The sequence below is a fragment of the Equus przewalskii genome, chromosome 10 (genome assembly GCF_037783145.1).
Source record: "Equus przewalskii isolate Varuska chromosome 10, EquPr2, whole genome shotgun sequence".
Taxonomy (NCBI): Eukaryota; Metazoa; Chordata; class Mammalia; order Perissodactyla; family Equidae; genus Equus; species Equus przewalskii.
In genome coordinates, this window is record NC_091840.1 from 25,090,554 (window position 1) to 25,108,214 (window position 17,661).

The following is a 17,661-nucleotide window of genomic DNA, read 5'->3' on the forward strand; positions in this document are numbered from 1 at the left end:
TAAATACTGCCAAATGGCCCTCAAGAGGGCCTATATTAATTCACACTTTCATGAAGAGTGGGTCAGTGTGGTTAGTACCTTCCATGCCCCCTACCTAACCAACTTGCTAGCATCAAATTTTAAAACTTCAATGAAAAAGGTGTTTCATTGGGGTTTTTTTTGGGGTGTTTTGGAGGAAGATTAGCCCTGAGCTAACCTCTGCCGCATCAAATTTTAAAACTTCAATGAAAAAGGTGTTTCATTGGGGGTTTTTTTTTTGGGTTTTTTTGAGGAAGATTAGCCCTGAGCTAACCTCTGCTGCCAATCCTCCGCTTTTTTCTGAGGAAGACTGGCCCTGAGCTAACATCTGTGCCCATCTTCCTCCACTTTATATGTGGGATGCCTACCCCAGCATGGCTTGCCAAGCGGTGCCATGTCCACACCCGTGATCCGAACCAGTGAACCCTGGGCCACCGAAGTGGAACGTGCGAACTTAACGGCTGTGCCATTGGGCTGGCCCCTATTTCATTGTTTTTAAAGTTGCATTTCCCTGATTAATATTGAAGCTAAGCATATTTCTTTTTATTTTTTTTTATTGAGGTAGCATTGGTTTATAACATTATATAAATTTTGGGTATACGTCATCATATTTCAATTTCTGTGTAGATTACGTCATGTTCACTATCCAAAGACTAATAACCATCCATCACCGTGAACGTGTCCCCTATCACCCCTTTGTCCCTCCTCCCTCCCCCACTTCCCCTCTGGTAATCACCAATCTGTTCTCTGTATCTATGTGTGTGTTTGTTGTTTTTTCTTCCACATATGAATGAAATCATACAGTATTTGACTTTCTCCGTCTGACTTATTTCACTTAGCATTTTATCTTCAAGGTGCATCCATGTTGTCGCAAACGGCAAGATTTCATCTTTTTTATCGCTGAGTAGTATTCCATTGTGTATATGAGCATGTTTAATATTTTATTAGCAGTTTGTATTTTCTCTTTTAATTGCCTATTCATGTCCTTTTGCAGTTTTAAATTTTGTCATTTCATATTCCCATAAATATTCGCTGTAGTAGTCTAACCTTTCTTCCAAGTAATCTAAATGATATCCTTGGTTAAACCGGATCCCTGAAGGCTGCATTTCAGCCATACACCTTAGTCCGTCAAAGAATTGATCTCATTGGGTTGGGTTATGCACTGCCTCTGATGGAAGGTATCAGTGACCTTCCTGTTGCTACAACAGCAAAACCATATGAAAATCACCACTGTGTTTGTGTCTAAAACTATCAAGACAACAACCACTCCCCAAAAAAGTTTCTTGTGACATATGCTACTTTTCAATTCAGTGCCAGGAGAAGTTTTACTTCCTTCAGGACCTGGTCTACCTTGTCCTTTTGATAATAAGACCAGGGCACTGTTGTCAGTCACTCTGTGCTGGCCGCCAGGACCTTCAGATGCGACTCTGACATTCAGCTCCTGCAGCTGGGTTGGCCCATCGGTGTGATCATTTTGTTTTTTCTTTTTTGCTGGTCATATTTTTATTTTTTTTATGTGCTTTGTTGTAAACTGCCTCAGTTCTTTTGTGGAATTAGAGGCTAGGAGGAGGGGTAGGAATAAAAGAGAGGAATGAGAATGGAGGGGAGAAAAGGACAATCTACTTTCTTTTTTTTTTTAAATTGAGGTATAATTGACTCTAACATGTGAGTTTCAGGTGTACAACATAATGATTCAATATTTGTATATATTGTGAAATGATCGCCACAATAGGTCTAGTTAATATCCGTCTCCATACTTAGTTACAGAATCTTTTTTCTTGTGATGAGAACTTTTAAGATTTACTCTCTTAGCTGCTCTCCAATATGCAATACAGTATTATGAACTATAGTCGCCATGCGATATGTTACAGACCAGGACTTATTTATTTTGTAACTGGAAGTTTATACCTTCTAACTTCCTTTACCCATTTTGCCCGCCCCTCACCCCCACCTCTGGCAACCACCAACCTGTTCTCTGTGTCTATGAGCTTGACGGGACAGCCTGCTTTCAGTTTCTCCCCATTGGCAGCACAAGACTCTGGGCACAGGGACCACTTAAGAACTAACTAGGGACGAGCATCAAGGCAGCTGCTAATGCTTCTGTTTCCCTGCAGAGAAGGGCTGCCCCGCCCACCACCCCTACTGGCTCAGCCCAACCTCCCCTTTGGGTACCCGGTCCACGGGGTGGAGGTGATGCCCCTGCACACAGTTCCCATCCCAGGTAGGTACATCCCCCTCCTGAGAGGCCCCGGGCAACTTTCTTATTCTTTCTTTTTTTTTACTTTTTATTGCAGTTATGATAGTTTACAACCTTGTGAAGTTTCAGTTGTACATTATTGTTTTTCAGTCATTTTGTAGGTGCACCACTTCACCCTTTGTGCCCACCCCCCACACCACCTTTCCCCTGGTAACCATTAATCTGTTCTCTTTGTCTACATGTTTAACTTCCACATATGGGTGGAGTCATACAGAGATTGTCTTTCTCTATCTGGCTTATTTCACTTAACATAATACCCTCAAGGTCCATCCATGTTGTTGTGAATGGGACGATTTTATCCTTTTTTATGTCCGAGTAGTATTCCATTGTATATATACCACATCTTCTTTCTCCAATCATCAGTTGATGGGCACTTAGGTTGCTTCCATGTCTTGGCTAATGTAAATAATGCTGCAATGAACATACCGGTGCATGGGACTTTTGGAATTGCTGACTTCAAGCTCTTTGGATAGATAGCCAGTAGTGGGATGGCTGGGTTATATTGTATTTCTATTTTTAATTTTTTGAGAAATCTCCATACTGTTTTTCATAGTGGCTGCACCAGTTTGCATTCCCACCAGCAGCGTATGAGGGTTCCTTTTTCTCCACAACCTCTGCAACATTTTCTTCTTCCTTCTTAATCAAAAAGAGGGAGTGGAAGACAACAGTCATTCATTGAGTACCTGCTGTGTACCCAGCACAAGGCAAGCAGCTTGATGTGATTTCCTTTTACGTTAATCTCACTGTTTCCACCACTGGGAACCGTCCTTGGTAGCTGTGACTTCCCTGGGGCTCGGAGATCACACAGAACAGGACAGAATTCTATGTGCCTCAAGAAGGACACGATTGGCTTTTTGGTGTCCTCTAACAAATGGGAGCAGGCAAAGCATGAGTCCATATTGAAAAGAATGTTTATGTCAGTTAAAACTCCCCTCCTCGAGGGATTTTTACACACTTCTCTAGTTCAGCATCACATCCCTGTGAGGTGAATATTATTTTGCCAATTTCACAGATGAGTTTAATAAGTTCTCTAAGGCCACATGGGGAGGGTATGTTTGAATTAGAATTTCAATTAGTCATATTGCAAGAACAGATATATTCTAAAGTAAATGCATTTGGGATGAATTGAGAGTGGTTTTGAATAGTCATTTTAAAAATGATTTGCCATTTTTGGATGATTCATTTTTTTATTATGGTAAAATATACATAACAAACAATTTACCAATTTTAGCCATTTTTTAAGTGTACAGTTCTGTGGCATTAAGTACATTCACATTGTTCTGCAGCCGTCACCGCTGTCCATCTCTAAAACTTTTTCATCTTCCCAACTGAAACTCTGTACCCATTTAACATTAACTCCCCTCTGCCCTCTGCCCTCTGCCCCTGGCAACCACCATTCTACTTCCTGTCTCTGTGACTATTCTAGGAACTTTGTATACGGATGATTCATTATTTATCCATTGCTTCCTTCCCTTCGTAATGGAGATATGTGGAAGGGACTGGATTAATTCACAATACCCACCCAAAGCTGAGGGTGGGTATCAGAGGCCTTAGAACCACTGGAATTTGAGAAGGACCACGGGACACCATCTAACAAAACCCTAGGGAGAGGGCAGTGGTCAGCAAACACCCTGGAGAGGAGGTGACACTTGAAGGGACTCTGGAAGGATGTGAAGGAATCAGCCAGGAAAGTGGGAGCATCAGAGAGCTCTTGCATCCTCTCAGATGATGCTTTTTGTCCTTTTTTTGTGTGTCCTCTAGGTCTCCAGTTTGAAGGACCCGAAGCCCCCACCTACGAGGCAAGAGTCCCCTTCCCAGCCCCTTTGGCACCTGGCCTCCTCTCCATGGCTCCCTGTCCATGCCCCTTCCCCCAATGGTGACTGGTGTCGGATTTTGACAGAGCCCCCATCCAGATTAAATATCAGACATGGGGCCAAGGTGGGGGGAGGAGAAGGGTGCCTAGAGAAGGCCTGATTTTTCCAGTTATGGGAGTGGCTGGAGTGCCAGGGACGACTTCCAAAGAACTGGGCCACCAAGGGTGCTGCTGCCCGTGCTGCAGGAGGAAGCTGCCGCCACAGCCACGGGCCCTGGGGTGTGTTGCCTGTGTCAGATTTGGCGTCAGCAAGATGGATGCTCTGTGCCCTGCCTTGCTTTCCCCGCTTAACAAAGCTCCAAAGCAAGGTCTTATGCAAGTATATCTGATCGGGGGGGATGCAAATCACATCCAGAATCCTAATTAAAAAGGAGTCAGGGAAATGAAGTTTCTGTTCTCCCCCCTCTGCATGCTAGACAGAAGTGGGAATGAACAAGCCTGCAAAGCTCCTCAATCCTCCAGAGGCCTCTCTGCCCCCTCCCCTGAGTGAAGATCCCTGCCCCGTCACTCCTCGCTACTCTCTTCATAGCACTTGTACCTGAATATCTCATGTGCATCCTGATACACTTATCACCTCTCCTCCCACTAATAGAAGCTTCTCGGAGGCAGGAATTCTGTCCATTCACTACTCTCTTCCCAGTGCCTGTCATTTGCATCTCAGAAAATATCTGTTGACTGACAAAAGCGTATTCAGCAGGGGTGACATAGTCCAGTTTACTTTTCACAAAGATAACTGGCTGTTACAGAAGACAGGAAGACAAGAGAAGAGAGTAGCACTAGGGAGGAGCGATGGGGATGGAGAGAAGTGGGCCAATTCCAGCTACGTTTTGAAGGGAACTGACAGGAGTCACTAATAGATTGGCTGTCCGTGTGAGGGAAAGAGCAGAGCAAGCACGAGTTGCATTTGGGGACGTGAAGAGTTGAGTGGAGGAAGGTGCCATTCTTGAGGCAGGGAGAGCCCGGGAGAGGGTAGAAACAGGTTTAAGGAGAAAAATCAATAGTTTCATTTTGAAGAGATCAGCTTGGGTTGCCTGTGAAACTTCCTAGCAGAGGCTGGATCTCAGAAAGAGATGAGCTGGGTACAAACATTTTTAAACCTACGGCATATGAATGGTTCTTAATGCCGCTTCCTCCAGCGAGGTGTAGAGTAAGAAGGGGAAAGGATGCCGAACCGAACCTTGGAGAACGCCATTTGGAGGTCAGATAGAGGAGAACAAGTTGGCTAACGGAAGTCGAAAGGCGCCGCCAGCGGGAGTGGGAAGAAATCTAGAGGAATGGTATCCTGCAAGCCGAGACCAGAATGTTTCAAAATTTGGCCCTTGAACGCACCAGGCCCCAGGGCTTGCTTGTCCTTGCCGGGGGCAAGAGCAGCAACTTGCTTGGAGCCAGACCCTAGCTTTCAGGGGCACCCCGACACTTTTAATCTCTCACCCTTATGTGCTCTGCCCCCTGCTGGCCATCCTGGGTGAGTCCCTATCCTGGCATTTAGTGTCATTCTGCCTCACCCACCCTAGGTCACCCTGACAGCTTCTCTGGGGACACTGAACACCCTCGCCGATGTCCCAGACAGTGTGGTGCAGGGCAGAGGTCAAAAGCAGCTGAACATTTCGACCAGTTCCCGGGAGCTTTTGAATTTCATCCTCCAGCACGTGACATACACCAGCACCGTGTACCAGAACCACAGAGTGGATGTGGGTGAGAGCCCGTCCCTGGATGGGAGCCAGAAAACACCACTGGGCTCTCTCAAATTCTTCCTCCTCCAGGAAGCCTGCCTGCATTTAGGATTCCTCCCTTGCTCTTGTTTCTGACCCTCTACACCTGACTTCCCAATTACTGTACTCTATACTATCCCCATGTTGCCATTGACTCCATAGAGTGACTGAAAGGAAAGAAGAGGCAAAATGCCTGCTCATCTCTCTGTGAGGACAGATCATTCAGGCTGCATTCCTAGAAACCATCCAATTCTGTTTCCCATGCTCTGCAGCTCTCAAAGCTGAAGACTTCAGCTGTGTTAGAGGAGGGAGCCAGCCTGTGCATCAGCATCTAATCCTGGGCGCTAACAGGGACAGGGATGTGGAGGAACTCCCAGTCCCAAGGGCAGTGGCTCTGTCTGCCTCCTCCCCTCCTAATCCCTACCCCACCCCAGGAATTCCAGGGAGAACAATTCCTGCCACCCTGGAGGAAGCTCCAGTTTCTTCCTGGATGAAATTAAAAGTCACCCTTTCCTCTTTCGATTGGCTACACAGGATGCATTCCCAGGACACCAACAGAAAAAATGAAATATGGGACAGGTTACCCATGACCACCAACTAAAGAGAGAGTTCTCTTCGCGTTCAGATTTTCCAGAATTTCCTTTCACAAAATGACCCTGAGAGGTACAATAGGGCAGGTATTATTAGCCTGGTTTTGTAGCTGGAGAAGAAGATTAAGTGATTTACCTAAGGCAATTCAGATAATAAGTGGCAAAGTCAAAGTTAATCCAGACCCTCTGATTCCAAGCCCACCCCACCCCACACATTCTTACGGGGAAAGAGGTGTTCAGCAGGTCCCCCCAGGGGCACACAGCAAGTCAGGAACCAGAATGCCGTACACTCTAGGGGGTCCTCAACCTCATCCCAGACAGGACATTCTCTACCAAATCTTCACTCCCCCATCACATCGGCTTCCCTGGGGCAGCGTGGAGAGTGACCCAGGCGTGGTGCTGCCCACTCTGACCTTATTTCTCCCTCCAGTGAGTCTGGAGTCCAAGTCCTCAGTGGCCAAGTTTCCGGTGACCATCCGCTATCCTGTCATACCCAAGTTATACGACCCTGGACCAGGTAAGGCCCTCGTTCCTGGGGCTCCATGCTGGGATCCCGTAGAGCTGTTGGTGAAGTTCAGAAGAGATCCCTTCTGAGATGGGAGAGGAGAAGTGAGGAAAACAACAGCTTTCGTGTGATTCCTGACAACAAGCTTTGTTTGAAGGAAAAGAATTCTAGGACACACTCTCTTAATATCTCTTATTTATATTTATTATATGGTTATACTTATTTTGAAAAAAACCTAATGATTATAACATTTTCATAAGTAATAATAATAAAAACAGAGTGGTACTGGAGCGTGAGTAGATATACCAATGGATACAAATTGGAAATCTGGAAATAGACGTGTTGGAATTCTACCATGTGATAAAGGTAGCTTTGCACATTAAAGAGAGAAAAGATGGATTATTCAAGAAATCTTGTGGGATAACTGTGTAGTTATGTGGAGGATAAAAAGGTGAATATTTCATAGTTCATGTCAAGATAAATTCCAAATAGATCAGATATCTAATTTTTTTTAAGTAATAGAAAAAGCCCATGAAGTTTAAAAACTAACCTTAGAGTATAAGACCTTTCTAAATATGGCACAAAACCCAGAGGCCATAAAGAAAAGACTGAAAACAGAAAACACATAAAATTTAAAAATATTTTGATGGCAGAAACCCACCATAAGCAAATGACAAAGGACAAATCCGGGAAAAATATCTCCCATACACATTCAAGCGAAAGGTCTAATTTTACTTGAGAGCACCTATGAATCAGTAGGAAAAAACACCTAATAAGCCAATGGAAAAATGCACAATTCACAAAAAGTTAAGTTCAACAATGCTTAACCATTAAAATACATTCTCAGGGGCTGGTCCGGTGGTGGAGCGGTTAAGTTTTCGCGTTCCGCTTAGGGGGCCTGGGGTTCACTGGTTTGGATCCGGGATGTGGACCTATGCTGTGGTAGGCGTCCCACACATAAAGTAGAGGAAGATTGGCACAGTGTTAGCTCAGGGCCAGTCTTCCTCAGCAAAAAGAGGAGGATTGGCTGCGCATGTCAGCTCAGGGATAGATGCTCAATCTCACACTAAGAAAAGTGCAAATGAAAACTACATTCATATCAAAAAGTATTGGGCGAGGACTGGGAATCCGGGCGTTCTTAGAAACCGCTGGTGGCAACGTAAAATTGGCACAACCTTGCTAATATCCATCCACATTTTAAGTGTGTATACCCTTTGGGCCAGCAATTCCACTTCCAGAAAGTATCCTACAGATGCATCTGTGTGAAATGATGTTTGTTCGAGGTTATTTGTTGCTGCATTGTTTGCAATGACAAAACCTTAAAAGTGGGATGCACTGGTTAGATCAAATGTGGTCCATCCATATAATGAAATTCCATGCAGTGGCATTCAGGAGGAGGAAGGAGGAAAGTTTTTTTATACTGATAAAAATGCTTTCCAAGATGTAAGCAAGGTACAGAAGAAAGTGAATAGTAAGCTACCATTTCTGTAAAAAGAGAGAGAGGGAAAAAAGAATGTGTGTACGTAATTGCTTGATTATGGAAAAATAAACAAGTTGGTAATATTGCTTACCTCCTGGGGGAAGATTTAACCTGAGCTAACATCTGTTGCCAATCTTCGGTTTTTGTTTTTTTTTTTGCTTGAGGAAGATTAGTCCGGAGCTAACATCTGCCACTTGGCCTTTTTTGAATGTATTACCTATATACTCAAAATATGATCTATTCAAATAGATTCTAGTCAAAATACAAATTAATTATTATTTAAAAGCAACAGCTTTAAATATCTATGGAGAAGGATTTAAAATTTTTGTTTAACATCATAACTATCTCAAAAATAAAAGTGCAAGAAATTAACCAAAAAACCTTTTTTTTTAAACTTCAGATTTGTTTTAAAGATAAAGTGTTACAGACACAATGGAAATCTCCACAGTCTTATCCCCCTCTCTTCTTCCAGCAACTATGATCTTTCTTTTCCTGTTTTTGTACATGTAACATATAGATTCCTATTCCTACACACACACACACACACACACACACACACACACACACAGCATACAGTGTGGTTTTATGCATTTTTGAACTTTTCATGAAAGTTGTCACACTGTATGGTATGAAGTTCTAGATTCTGACCTCTTGTCAGTCCATGGCTTGTCTTTTGATTTTGTTTTGAGGTCTTTTGTTATATGAAAGTTTTATCCTTTAATATAGTAAAATTGACTCATCGTCTTCTTTCTAGCTTTCGCTTTTTCTGCCTTGTTCAAGAAATTCTTCCCCACGTTGAAGCTGTAAGATATTCTGTATTTTTTTTTCCCAAAGTTGCATGTGTTGCTTTTCAGATTTAGCTATTTAATTCACCTAGAAGTTATTTTTATGTGCGGCAGATGGTGGGGGTCTAAGTTTTTGTATCTGAGTAGCATATTGTCCCAACACCTTATCTTGAATGGTCCATCCTCCTCCTCCCTGGCTTGGATTGCCACATCTGTCACACACCCAATCTATTCAGGGGTCTGAATATGGGCTTCTTGAGGTTGCATTGATCTCTTTGTCCTTGGGCTAATTCCGTAATGTTCCAATACGCTTTATAGTAGGTTTTATATCGGTGGAAGTAAATGCTATACTTCAGAATGACTGCGCTTCGTTGCAAAATTTTCTTAGCTCTTCTTGGTCTTTTCCTTTTCCATTAGAGTTTGAGGATCAGCTCATCGAGATCCGCTAAAATGCCTTGAGATTTGGATTAGAATTTCGTAGATTTTATAGATTAATTAGAGGTGAATCGACAACTTTATAAAGTTGAATATTCCCAACTATGAATCTGGTCTGTCTCTCCATATTGTAGTCCCCATGTTATAGTCTCTTCACAGGTTCTGCGATACTTTATTTTGTAGTTTTATTTGTAAAGGAATTGCACGTATTTTTTGGATTTAGTTTTAGGTACCTTATATTTTTTATTGTTATTATGAATTGGATCTTCTACATTTTAACTGGCTGTTGCTAGTATGTAGGACATTAGTGATTTTTGAACATCGAACTTATAAACAGCATCCTTGTTGCACTCATTTTAGTGATTATTTTTTTTAACATAGAGTTTCTTTCTTAGACAAATAATGATGATTTTTGTCTCTTCTCTTCCAATTCTCATAATTTGTTTCTTTTTCTTGTCTAACTGCATTTGGCTGAAATCTCCAGCACCGTGTTGAATAGTCGTAGCGGTAGCAAGCAGTTTTGCTTGTTCCCAACTTGAAGAAGATTCTAATGTTCCACCATTAGTGTTTGCTGGGTAGTAGTGTGGTAGAGGGATCAGAGTAAGAATGTTTCCTTCTTTCCTATTTTGATTGCTAAGAATTTTTCTATTTCTGCTTTCTATTTCATTGCTAAGAGTTTTTATTATGAATGAGTTTTGAATTTTATCAGGTAATTTGTCTGCATCTATTGAAATAATTTTTCTCTTTTAATTGGGTTTGTGTAGTGATTTACACTGATTGATTTTCTCCTGTTGAAATAGCCTTGCATTTCTGGAACAAACCCATCTTGATTGCAATGCATTATTTGATTAAATGCTGAATTAAATTTTCTGCTATTTTATTTAGGATTCTTGCCTCTATATTCAAAACTCAGACTATCTTTTCCTCTAAGGTCCTTGCCTTGTTTTGTTATCAATATTGTACAAGTCTCATAAAATGAGTTGGGTAGTTTTCCCTTTTTTTCTATTTTCTGAAATAAATTGTCATAAAAGAGGAGTTATATGTCCCTTGAAACTTATCTGGTCACTGTGTCTTTTCCATGTCTAAGTTGGGGGGGACGGGCTGAGGGGTTAGGGGTGCGAATGTGAATGAGGAGTGAGAGAAGGGGGACAAATTTTAAAATATCAATTCCATGTCTTTAATGCTTATTGATCTATACGTACATTGAGTCAACTTTTTAAATGTGTCTATAAAAGTATGCTTGATATAAAATTGTCATTTTTTTGTCATAAAGTTGTTCATAGCATTCTCTTATGCTTTTAAAAATATTTTAATATATCTGAAGTCATATCCCCCTTTTGGTTCTTAACATTTATCTTCAGTAATTTTTGGTTGTTTTCATATGCAAATATTCTTATTTCATTTATGCCTGTTTTTGTTTCATATTTCCTTTTTCACATGTGTGATTCTGTTATTTATGACTTTAAAGATTTTAAACATTCTCGTTTTAGATCCTTTTCAGATCTCTCTATTCTTTTCAGTCTGTCTGGAGCAGGTTCCTCTGCACCTGGTAGATGTGTTGGCTGTCACTCTTCATGCTAGTTTCCTTGGAGTGTTCTGGAATTTGGGGTGGTGAGCTCATCTTGAGGAGGAGCCTTTGCCTGCTTATTTGTTTCATTTCCTCCTCTCTCCGTCTCTCCCTCCCTTCTCCCTCTCATCTCACAGCATCCCACATTTGCTTCTATTCCCATTATTCCCAGATTCCTAGTCCATCCTTTTCTACTGGAGTCTTGGGGTTCCTGTCCCATGGTGATGCTGGCGTTATTGAAGAGCCAATTGCTGAGCCTGAGGGTGGCTTGGCACAGGCCCTGGCTGTGAGGAGGTGTCATCTCTGTTTGCACCCAGAGGTGTGTGCAGGGCTGACAGCTGTGTTGGGGTTCCCTGCCCAGCAGATGGTATTGGTGAGGGATGGAAGGAGCGTAACCTAGCTCCAATCCATGGCTTCCAGGAAAAATCCTGCCTCTCCACCCATGCTCCCATGAGACACTTTTATTCTGTTTCCCCTCGGAATCAGCCTCCTGGGCCCTGCTGCTGTGACCCCAGAATGCAGCAGCCTCAGCTTCTGCTCTGCTCACAGCTTTTTATTTCTGTTCCTTGGAAGAAACTTTGTCTGTGTTAGAGCATGGCTATATTTTTGCATTTTTCTTTTCATTGCTGTGTGTTTGGGAAAAGAAAAAGAAATCTCAAAGCAGAAAGCTACACCACCAGCTTGGCCAGGAATGGCCTACCTTGACCATATCCTGTGGTAATTCACACCCCTGGTTCTCTCTTTGCTGTAACAAAAGAACCAAACTTGTCACGTGGCCTAAGAAAGACAAGGAGGAGGGATTCAGTTGACATGCTCTTGAACACGATTTTCTTGACTCTTTCCACTGATATCTTTTCCCTGACTCCCTCAGACCCAGGAGGAGCCGGGTCAATGTGCAACATGTATGAAAAAGGGGGTTTTGGAATGACTTCTGATTTCTGACATTCTGAGAAAGTCACTCTGCAGGGGGTTATGCAGCACTCACCAACAAACAATAGGCAGGGTTGTGGCTTTTGGGGTGCCTTAACTCCAACTGACCCCCCCCCCCGACCCAGATAGCTCACATGCTCAGCCAGCTGGGTGCCTCCACATTCGGTGGCTCAACCCCAAACACACACCAGCAGCTCCTGTTGCTTCATCAGGGGGCTTTTCCCACAGAAGATCTGTCCCTTCTCCAACCTTTTGTATATATCACACAACTTAAGATGGACATTCTGGTCTGGGCCCTCCAATCTCCAGGTAGACCCCCTTCCACTCATGTCTTCTTGAAGATAAAGACCAAGTAGGTTTCTCTCTGTGAGTACAGCTGGTGACAGGGACAGGTCTAAAGTCCTTTAAGTCTCTTCTCCTCTTCCTGGGCCCAGAGACCCTCCATATTGAACCCCTTGATGGGCAAAGCTCTGTGCATCTCAACTCCTGGTATTAACATGGAGACAGGATGCAAGCAAAGTGCTGAGAAGCAAGCCTAGGATGAAGCATTCAAATAGACAGTAGAAAATGGCATCATGGAGCCAGAAGAAGAAACTCAAGAATAGAAAACATAAAATTTTAACCCATTGGGTATGTTTTAAATACGTTTATTTTCTAATCCAAATAACAAACTCTTATTAAACACCGACTGTACACAAGAGGCATGAGGCCCACAAACACTGAGAGGTCTTAGCGTAAAGAAACCACCAGAACAATATAAGACAGTGAGGCTTCCGGGAAGACAGTGCTCTGACATCTACCCTTTCTTGCCCAGAGAGGAAGCTCAGAGACCTGGTGACCATCGCCACCAAAACTTTCCTCCGTCCGCATAAGCTCATGACCCTGCTCCAGAGCATTCGTGAGTATTACCCAGACTTGACGGTGATCGTGGCTGACGACAGCAAAGAGCCCCTGAAAATTAATGACAACCACGTGGAGTATTACACCATGCCCTTTGGGAAGGTATGTCCCTCCCAGATGGGGAGACAGGGAGTCCCGGGACAAGAGAGCCCCAGAGTTAGCTTCTACCCTGGATGGGGCTGCCCCAGGGGCCTCCCTGGAAGCAGAGTCCTGGAGTGGGAGGGGTAGGACTCTCCTCTGAGTCTCCTTACTGACTCCCAGTTCACAGAAAAATCCAATTACTCTCTCTTTTCTGCATTAACGGGGTGGTTAATCTGCCTTTCCTCACACTTGATGTGGAAATGGAGCTCCTTCTAAGTGACTTGAAGTGTCTGACATCCTAAGGATTCCTGACAGGCAGATCCAACCCCAGAGAAACCTCTCATCCCTAGGATGGCACCCCAGCTGGAGCATCTCTGGAGCATCTCTCCTCTCTATCTCTGTCTCTCTCTCCCCCTGTATACCTTCCTTCAAGTGCGCACAGAAGGAAATGGATATTATACATACCGGGGGGTCCCACCCTCCAACACCTTCCAGGCAACATAAGGGGAAATGCAAGTGGAGCCACAGAGAGTCTGTCGGGAAAAAGGACTTTTGGACTTTTTGGTCCATGGACGATATGGACTGTTGATCCATATTTGCCATGGGGCCAAGGAAGGGCTTGCTAGCCTTACTTTGTCTCAATCTTTGATCCTGAGAGTCACTGTGCTTTTTCCGGTATCTCTTGAGATGTGGACTCCCTTTAACCCACTGGTTCTCAACCTCAGCCGTATATCGGACTCACCCCCACAGATTTGGACTTCAGTTGTCTGAGGTGCAGCCTGGCATTGGGAATTTAGAAAGCTCCCCAGATGATCATCCTAATATGTAGCCAACCGCTGATCTAACCTCATCCACCTACAGGGTTGGTTTGCTGGTAGGAACCTGGCCATATCTCAGGTCACCACCAAATATGTTCTCTGGGTGGACGATGACTTTCTCTTCAACAGCAAGACCAAGATTGAGGTGCTGGTGGATGTCCTGGAGAAAACTGAACTGGACGTGGTAAGGGGGTGTTGCCAGATTTACCCAGGATGCAATCTGCAGAGACAGCCAAGAGAGGGAAGGGGAGGGGCAGAGAAGAGAGGAATGTACGTGAGGGAAGAAGAGAAGAAGGGCAGCGGAGGGAGAGGGGCTGAGGGAGGAGATGAATAAGACAGAGTAGCACTGGCGTCGTGAGCATCACACAGGATCAGATGTGCATTTCTGCTTCTGCCTCCGTACTTACTTTTCTTCAAGCAAATTACACGCCCCTCCAAATTCACCGTTGTTCTATCTTGAAAATGGTATGTTTATGCCTCACCTCTAACTTCTTCCCCCGATTGGTGTGAGATGAAAGAGAGCAGTGCTCTGCTTCTGTCCCACACCATTAAAAAAATGTAAATGGCACAAAATCTTAAAAGCACACATGGCCCTAATGACGTTAAAAAGAAAACAAGGAAAGAAAAGAAGAGAAACATCAAAAGTCAATTCACATATAGAAAAGAGAAGAAAAAGGTGATAGCTAATAAGGCAAGTGGAGAAATTTAGTCTTTAGTTGGACAGTTAGCTATGTCTTAATTTAGCCCACTTAAAACTTAGAGGGTTCATCTACTAAAAGGAAGAAAGAAACAACCAATGATGGGGGACAAGGAGATTTTACTGTGCCACCGAGAGGATTATGACGGTTCAGGCAGAGATGGACTTGCCCCTCCTGTTTCGCTCGGGCTCAAACATACAAATGCGCGTATTTTCCATGAGTGCGTGGACAGGCAGCTCAGAGAAGTGGGCCAGGAGTGGAGAATGGGAGGAAGACAGCTTGAGACAAACTGCTTGCTGCAAGAAGCTGGCAGTGGAGACACCACACACACACCACTGCACACGCAGGCTGCTTCTTGTCTGCACTCACATTCCGCTCCTAACGGAAGAGAGTGAGTTGCCTTCTTCTGGAAAAAGTAGGGTAAGCAGAACAGAGAAGTCGTCTGCCATTTAGACTTAGTGTAAGTGCTTGCTGCTCCCGCCAAGGAGATTTTCTGGGGTAAGCAGAAATGAAAAGATCCGAAGGAGCCAGCAGTAGTATGCCGAAGGCTGTGACTGCAACAGCAAAAAAGAGGAACTGAGGGATAGTCTGAAGAGTAGACAGAGAAAGGGTGTGATTCTGGTTATAACTGAGGTTCAGTCCAGTAAGGCTTCCTGGCAGAGGCAACATGGCTATTGAATTTGTGTTCTCTAACATGGATTTCTCTGCCCACTGGCTAGGTAGGTGGCAGTGTGCTTGGAAACGTGTTCCAGTTTAAGTTGTTGCTGGAGCAGGGCGAGAATGGGGACTGTCTTCACCGGAGGTCAGGATTTTTCGGACCCGTGGATGGCTTCCCCAGCTGCGTGGTGACCAGTGGCGTTGTCAACTTCTTTCTGGCCCACACAGAGCGACTCCAAAGAGTTGGCTTTGACCCCCGCTTACAACGAGTGGCTCATGCAGGTGGGGAGCGGGTGTGTTGTCAACTAGAGTCAGAAGATTGTTCTTTCCAAAGGCCATGCACCCCTGATGGTGGTTGCTCACCAGGCCACAGGGGGTTTCCTTCCCCTCTCACCCCAGACTAGGGCTCATGGTCTCTCTTGCCTCCTTCCACCCTCTCTTTGACTTCCTGTCTCTCTATAGGCTGTAGCTGCCTATCTGAGACACCCTTCCCCAACCTTTCCCCACAGCTCTGTCCTCTCCCTCTTTTCCCACCCTGCTTCCTATTCTCATTTTCCAGAAATCTTTTCCTATTTAACTGCAACTGGTTAACTGTCCTCTCTCTTTCTCCTCCTATACCCTCAGTCCTGGAGTCCACAGATCTGTCCAGCTGGAAGGCTAACCTGTGTCTCTCTGCCCATATCTCTGTCTGAGAAATGAGCTTATTTATGTCCTTCCAACTCATCAGCCTGGGCAAGCGGCTTTGCATGGCACTTAACCTCCCCAGGGGTATAAACAGTGTCGCCTTCCCCGAACTCTCCTCTCAGTCCTGGGATGTGACCCTGGGTCTCTGGCTGCAGCTCACATTTCCCTCTTGTGCTTTCCTTCTCTTGGCAGAGTTCTTTATTGATGGGCTTGGGAGCCTGCTCGTGGGGTCATGCCCACAGGTAATAGTGGGTCACCAGTCACGTGCTCCAGCGGCGGACCAGGAGCTGGCCTCCCTGGAGAAGATGTACAGCACATACCGGGCCAACACCAAAGCCCAGGTCCAGTTCAAGCTGGCTCTCCACTACTTCAAGAACCATCTCCAGTGCTCTACGTAAAGGTGCCCAGGCATGGGGAAAGCACTGCACTGACAGGTTGTGGAACTGGTAGTTGGGCTATCAAAAAATGGACTCCTGATAAGAGGAACGTTGCAATGAACCATCTAGTGGGTAGGGCAAATGGGTTTAGTTTCTGAAAGTACCAATCTAAGGCTCAGGGTTATTAAAAATAGACCAATCACTGATTGGGGCAATGGAGACTGTGTCATTATCTGTATGATGGCTTCCCATTTATGAAGCATTTGCAAATACAGTATTCACATCATCTCATTTGATTTCACACAAAAGGGCGTATGATGTGTTGGTATTCTCAGTCAAAGGAGTGGCTGTTGGGTCCTTGAGGGGCTTTAGTGGAAATGATGTCACAGTCAGAAGCATCATCTCTGGCATCACTGTCTTCCATAAATTTTTATTTGCTCATACTTTGTGGACTCAAATAATGTGACTAACCCAGGGTCCTTGCCTTGAGAAGGTTGCAGCCTGGTTCAGCTCAGTCCATGAGCAGAACTGGGCAGCCAGAGTCAGAGGATCAGAGGGGGGAGAAGGCAGCGGAGGAAGGTTCTGTGGAATAGTCTCATCTAGAGCCTGGAAGATGGATGGGATTCAGGCAGCGGAGGGAGGGAGGAAGGAGAGCACTGGGGTAGTCCACTGTCTGCCAGAAAAAGATTTCTCTGGCATCAGACTTGCTACCACAAAGACGCATTCCAGAGGGCCAGGGGTTGGACTTGGAGACCCTGTGCTACGGTGCCATGATACGCCATTGAATTCCAGAGACTTGAGACCAGTGACTGACCACGCAAGACCCATGTCCTCTACAGAGGGGAGCCATCACAGGTTGTCGAGGAAGGTCGTCTCTGTCATCTTGGAAGGCAGTAGATTCTACAGTTACTGCGCTAGCCTTTGTGGTTTCCACTCTTTCTTACCAAAGATGGCCTGGGGTAGTTCAGGATCTCTGAAAACGTGTGTGTGAGATTTTAATAAAACTTCATGAAAAACATTTTGGTAGTCAAGTAATTTTGAAAAGTACTGCATGCTGTATCTCCCTCTTGGAAAATTGCAATTCACATTCACATATTAAAGGCTCTGAGAAGTCCTGCAGTAAGGGAATTAGTTTAATTTTGTTTAATTCAGCATTTCTCAGATATGGATACAGATCGGCAATCATCTTCTGTTCTCCCAAACCATAATTGAACACATATCTCATTCCATTGTGTATGTCATAAAGATTCTATCACAAAAGCTTTTACAGCTTTAAATAACATGCACAATCATT

At 44.3% G+C, this 17,661-nt stretch overlaps 1 protein-coding gene across 4 annotated transcripts in view; it reads left to right on the plus strand.

The window, feature by feature from the left end:
• B4GALNT2 (beta-1,4-N-acetyl-galactosaminyltransferase 2 (SID blood group)) overlaps window positions 1–17,385 on the plus strand; it is a 66,418-nt gene extending 49,033 nt beyond the window's left edge. For 2 of the 4 annotated variants that reach the window (XM_070560612.1, XM_070560611.1), the window contains exons 4-11: window positions 2,133–2,239; window positions 4,037–4,074; window positions 5,663–5,843; window positions 6,881–6,967; window positions 12,967–13,154; window positions 13,995–14,135; window positions 15,369–15,588; window positions 16,183–17,385. In XM_070560612.1, coding sequence (XP_070416713.1) covers window positions 2,133–2,239; window positions 4,037–4,074; window positions 5,663–5,843; window positions 6,881–6,967; window positions 12,967–13,154; window positions 13,995–14,135; window positions 15,369–15,588; window positions 16,183–16,388 — 1,168 coding nt within the window. In that variant the 3' untranslated portion in view covers window positions 16,389–17,385. The remainder of the gene's footprint in view (window positions 1–2,132; window positions 2,240–4,036; window positions 4,075–5,662; window positions 5,844–6,880; window positions 6,968–12,966; window positions 13,155–13,994; window positions 14,136–15,368; window positions 15,589–16,182) is intronic. The other 2 variants (XM_008520372.2, XM_070560613.1) reach the window with 2 other exon arrangements.
• The last annotated feature ends 276 nt before the right edge of the window (window positions 17,386–17,661 follow it).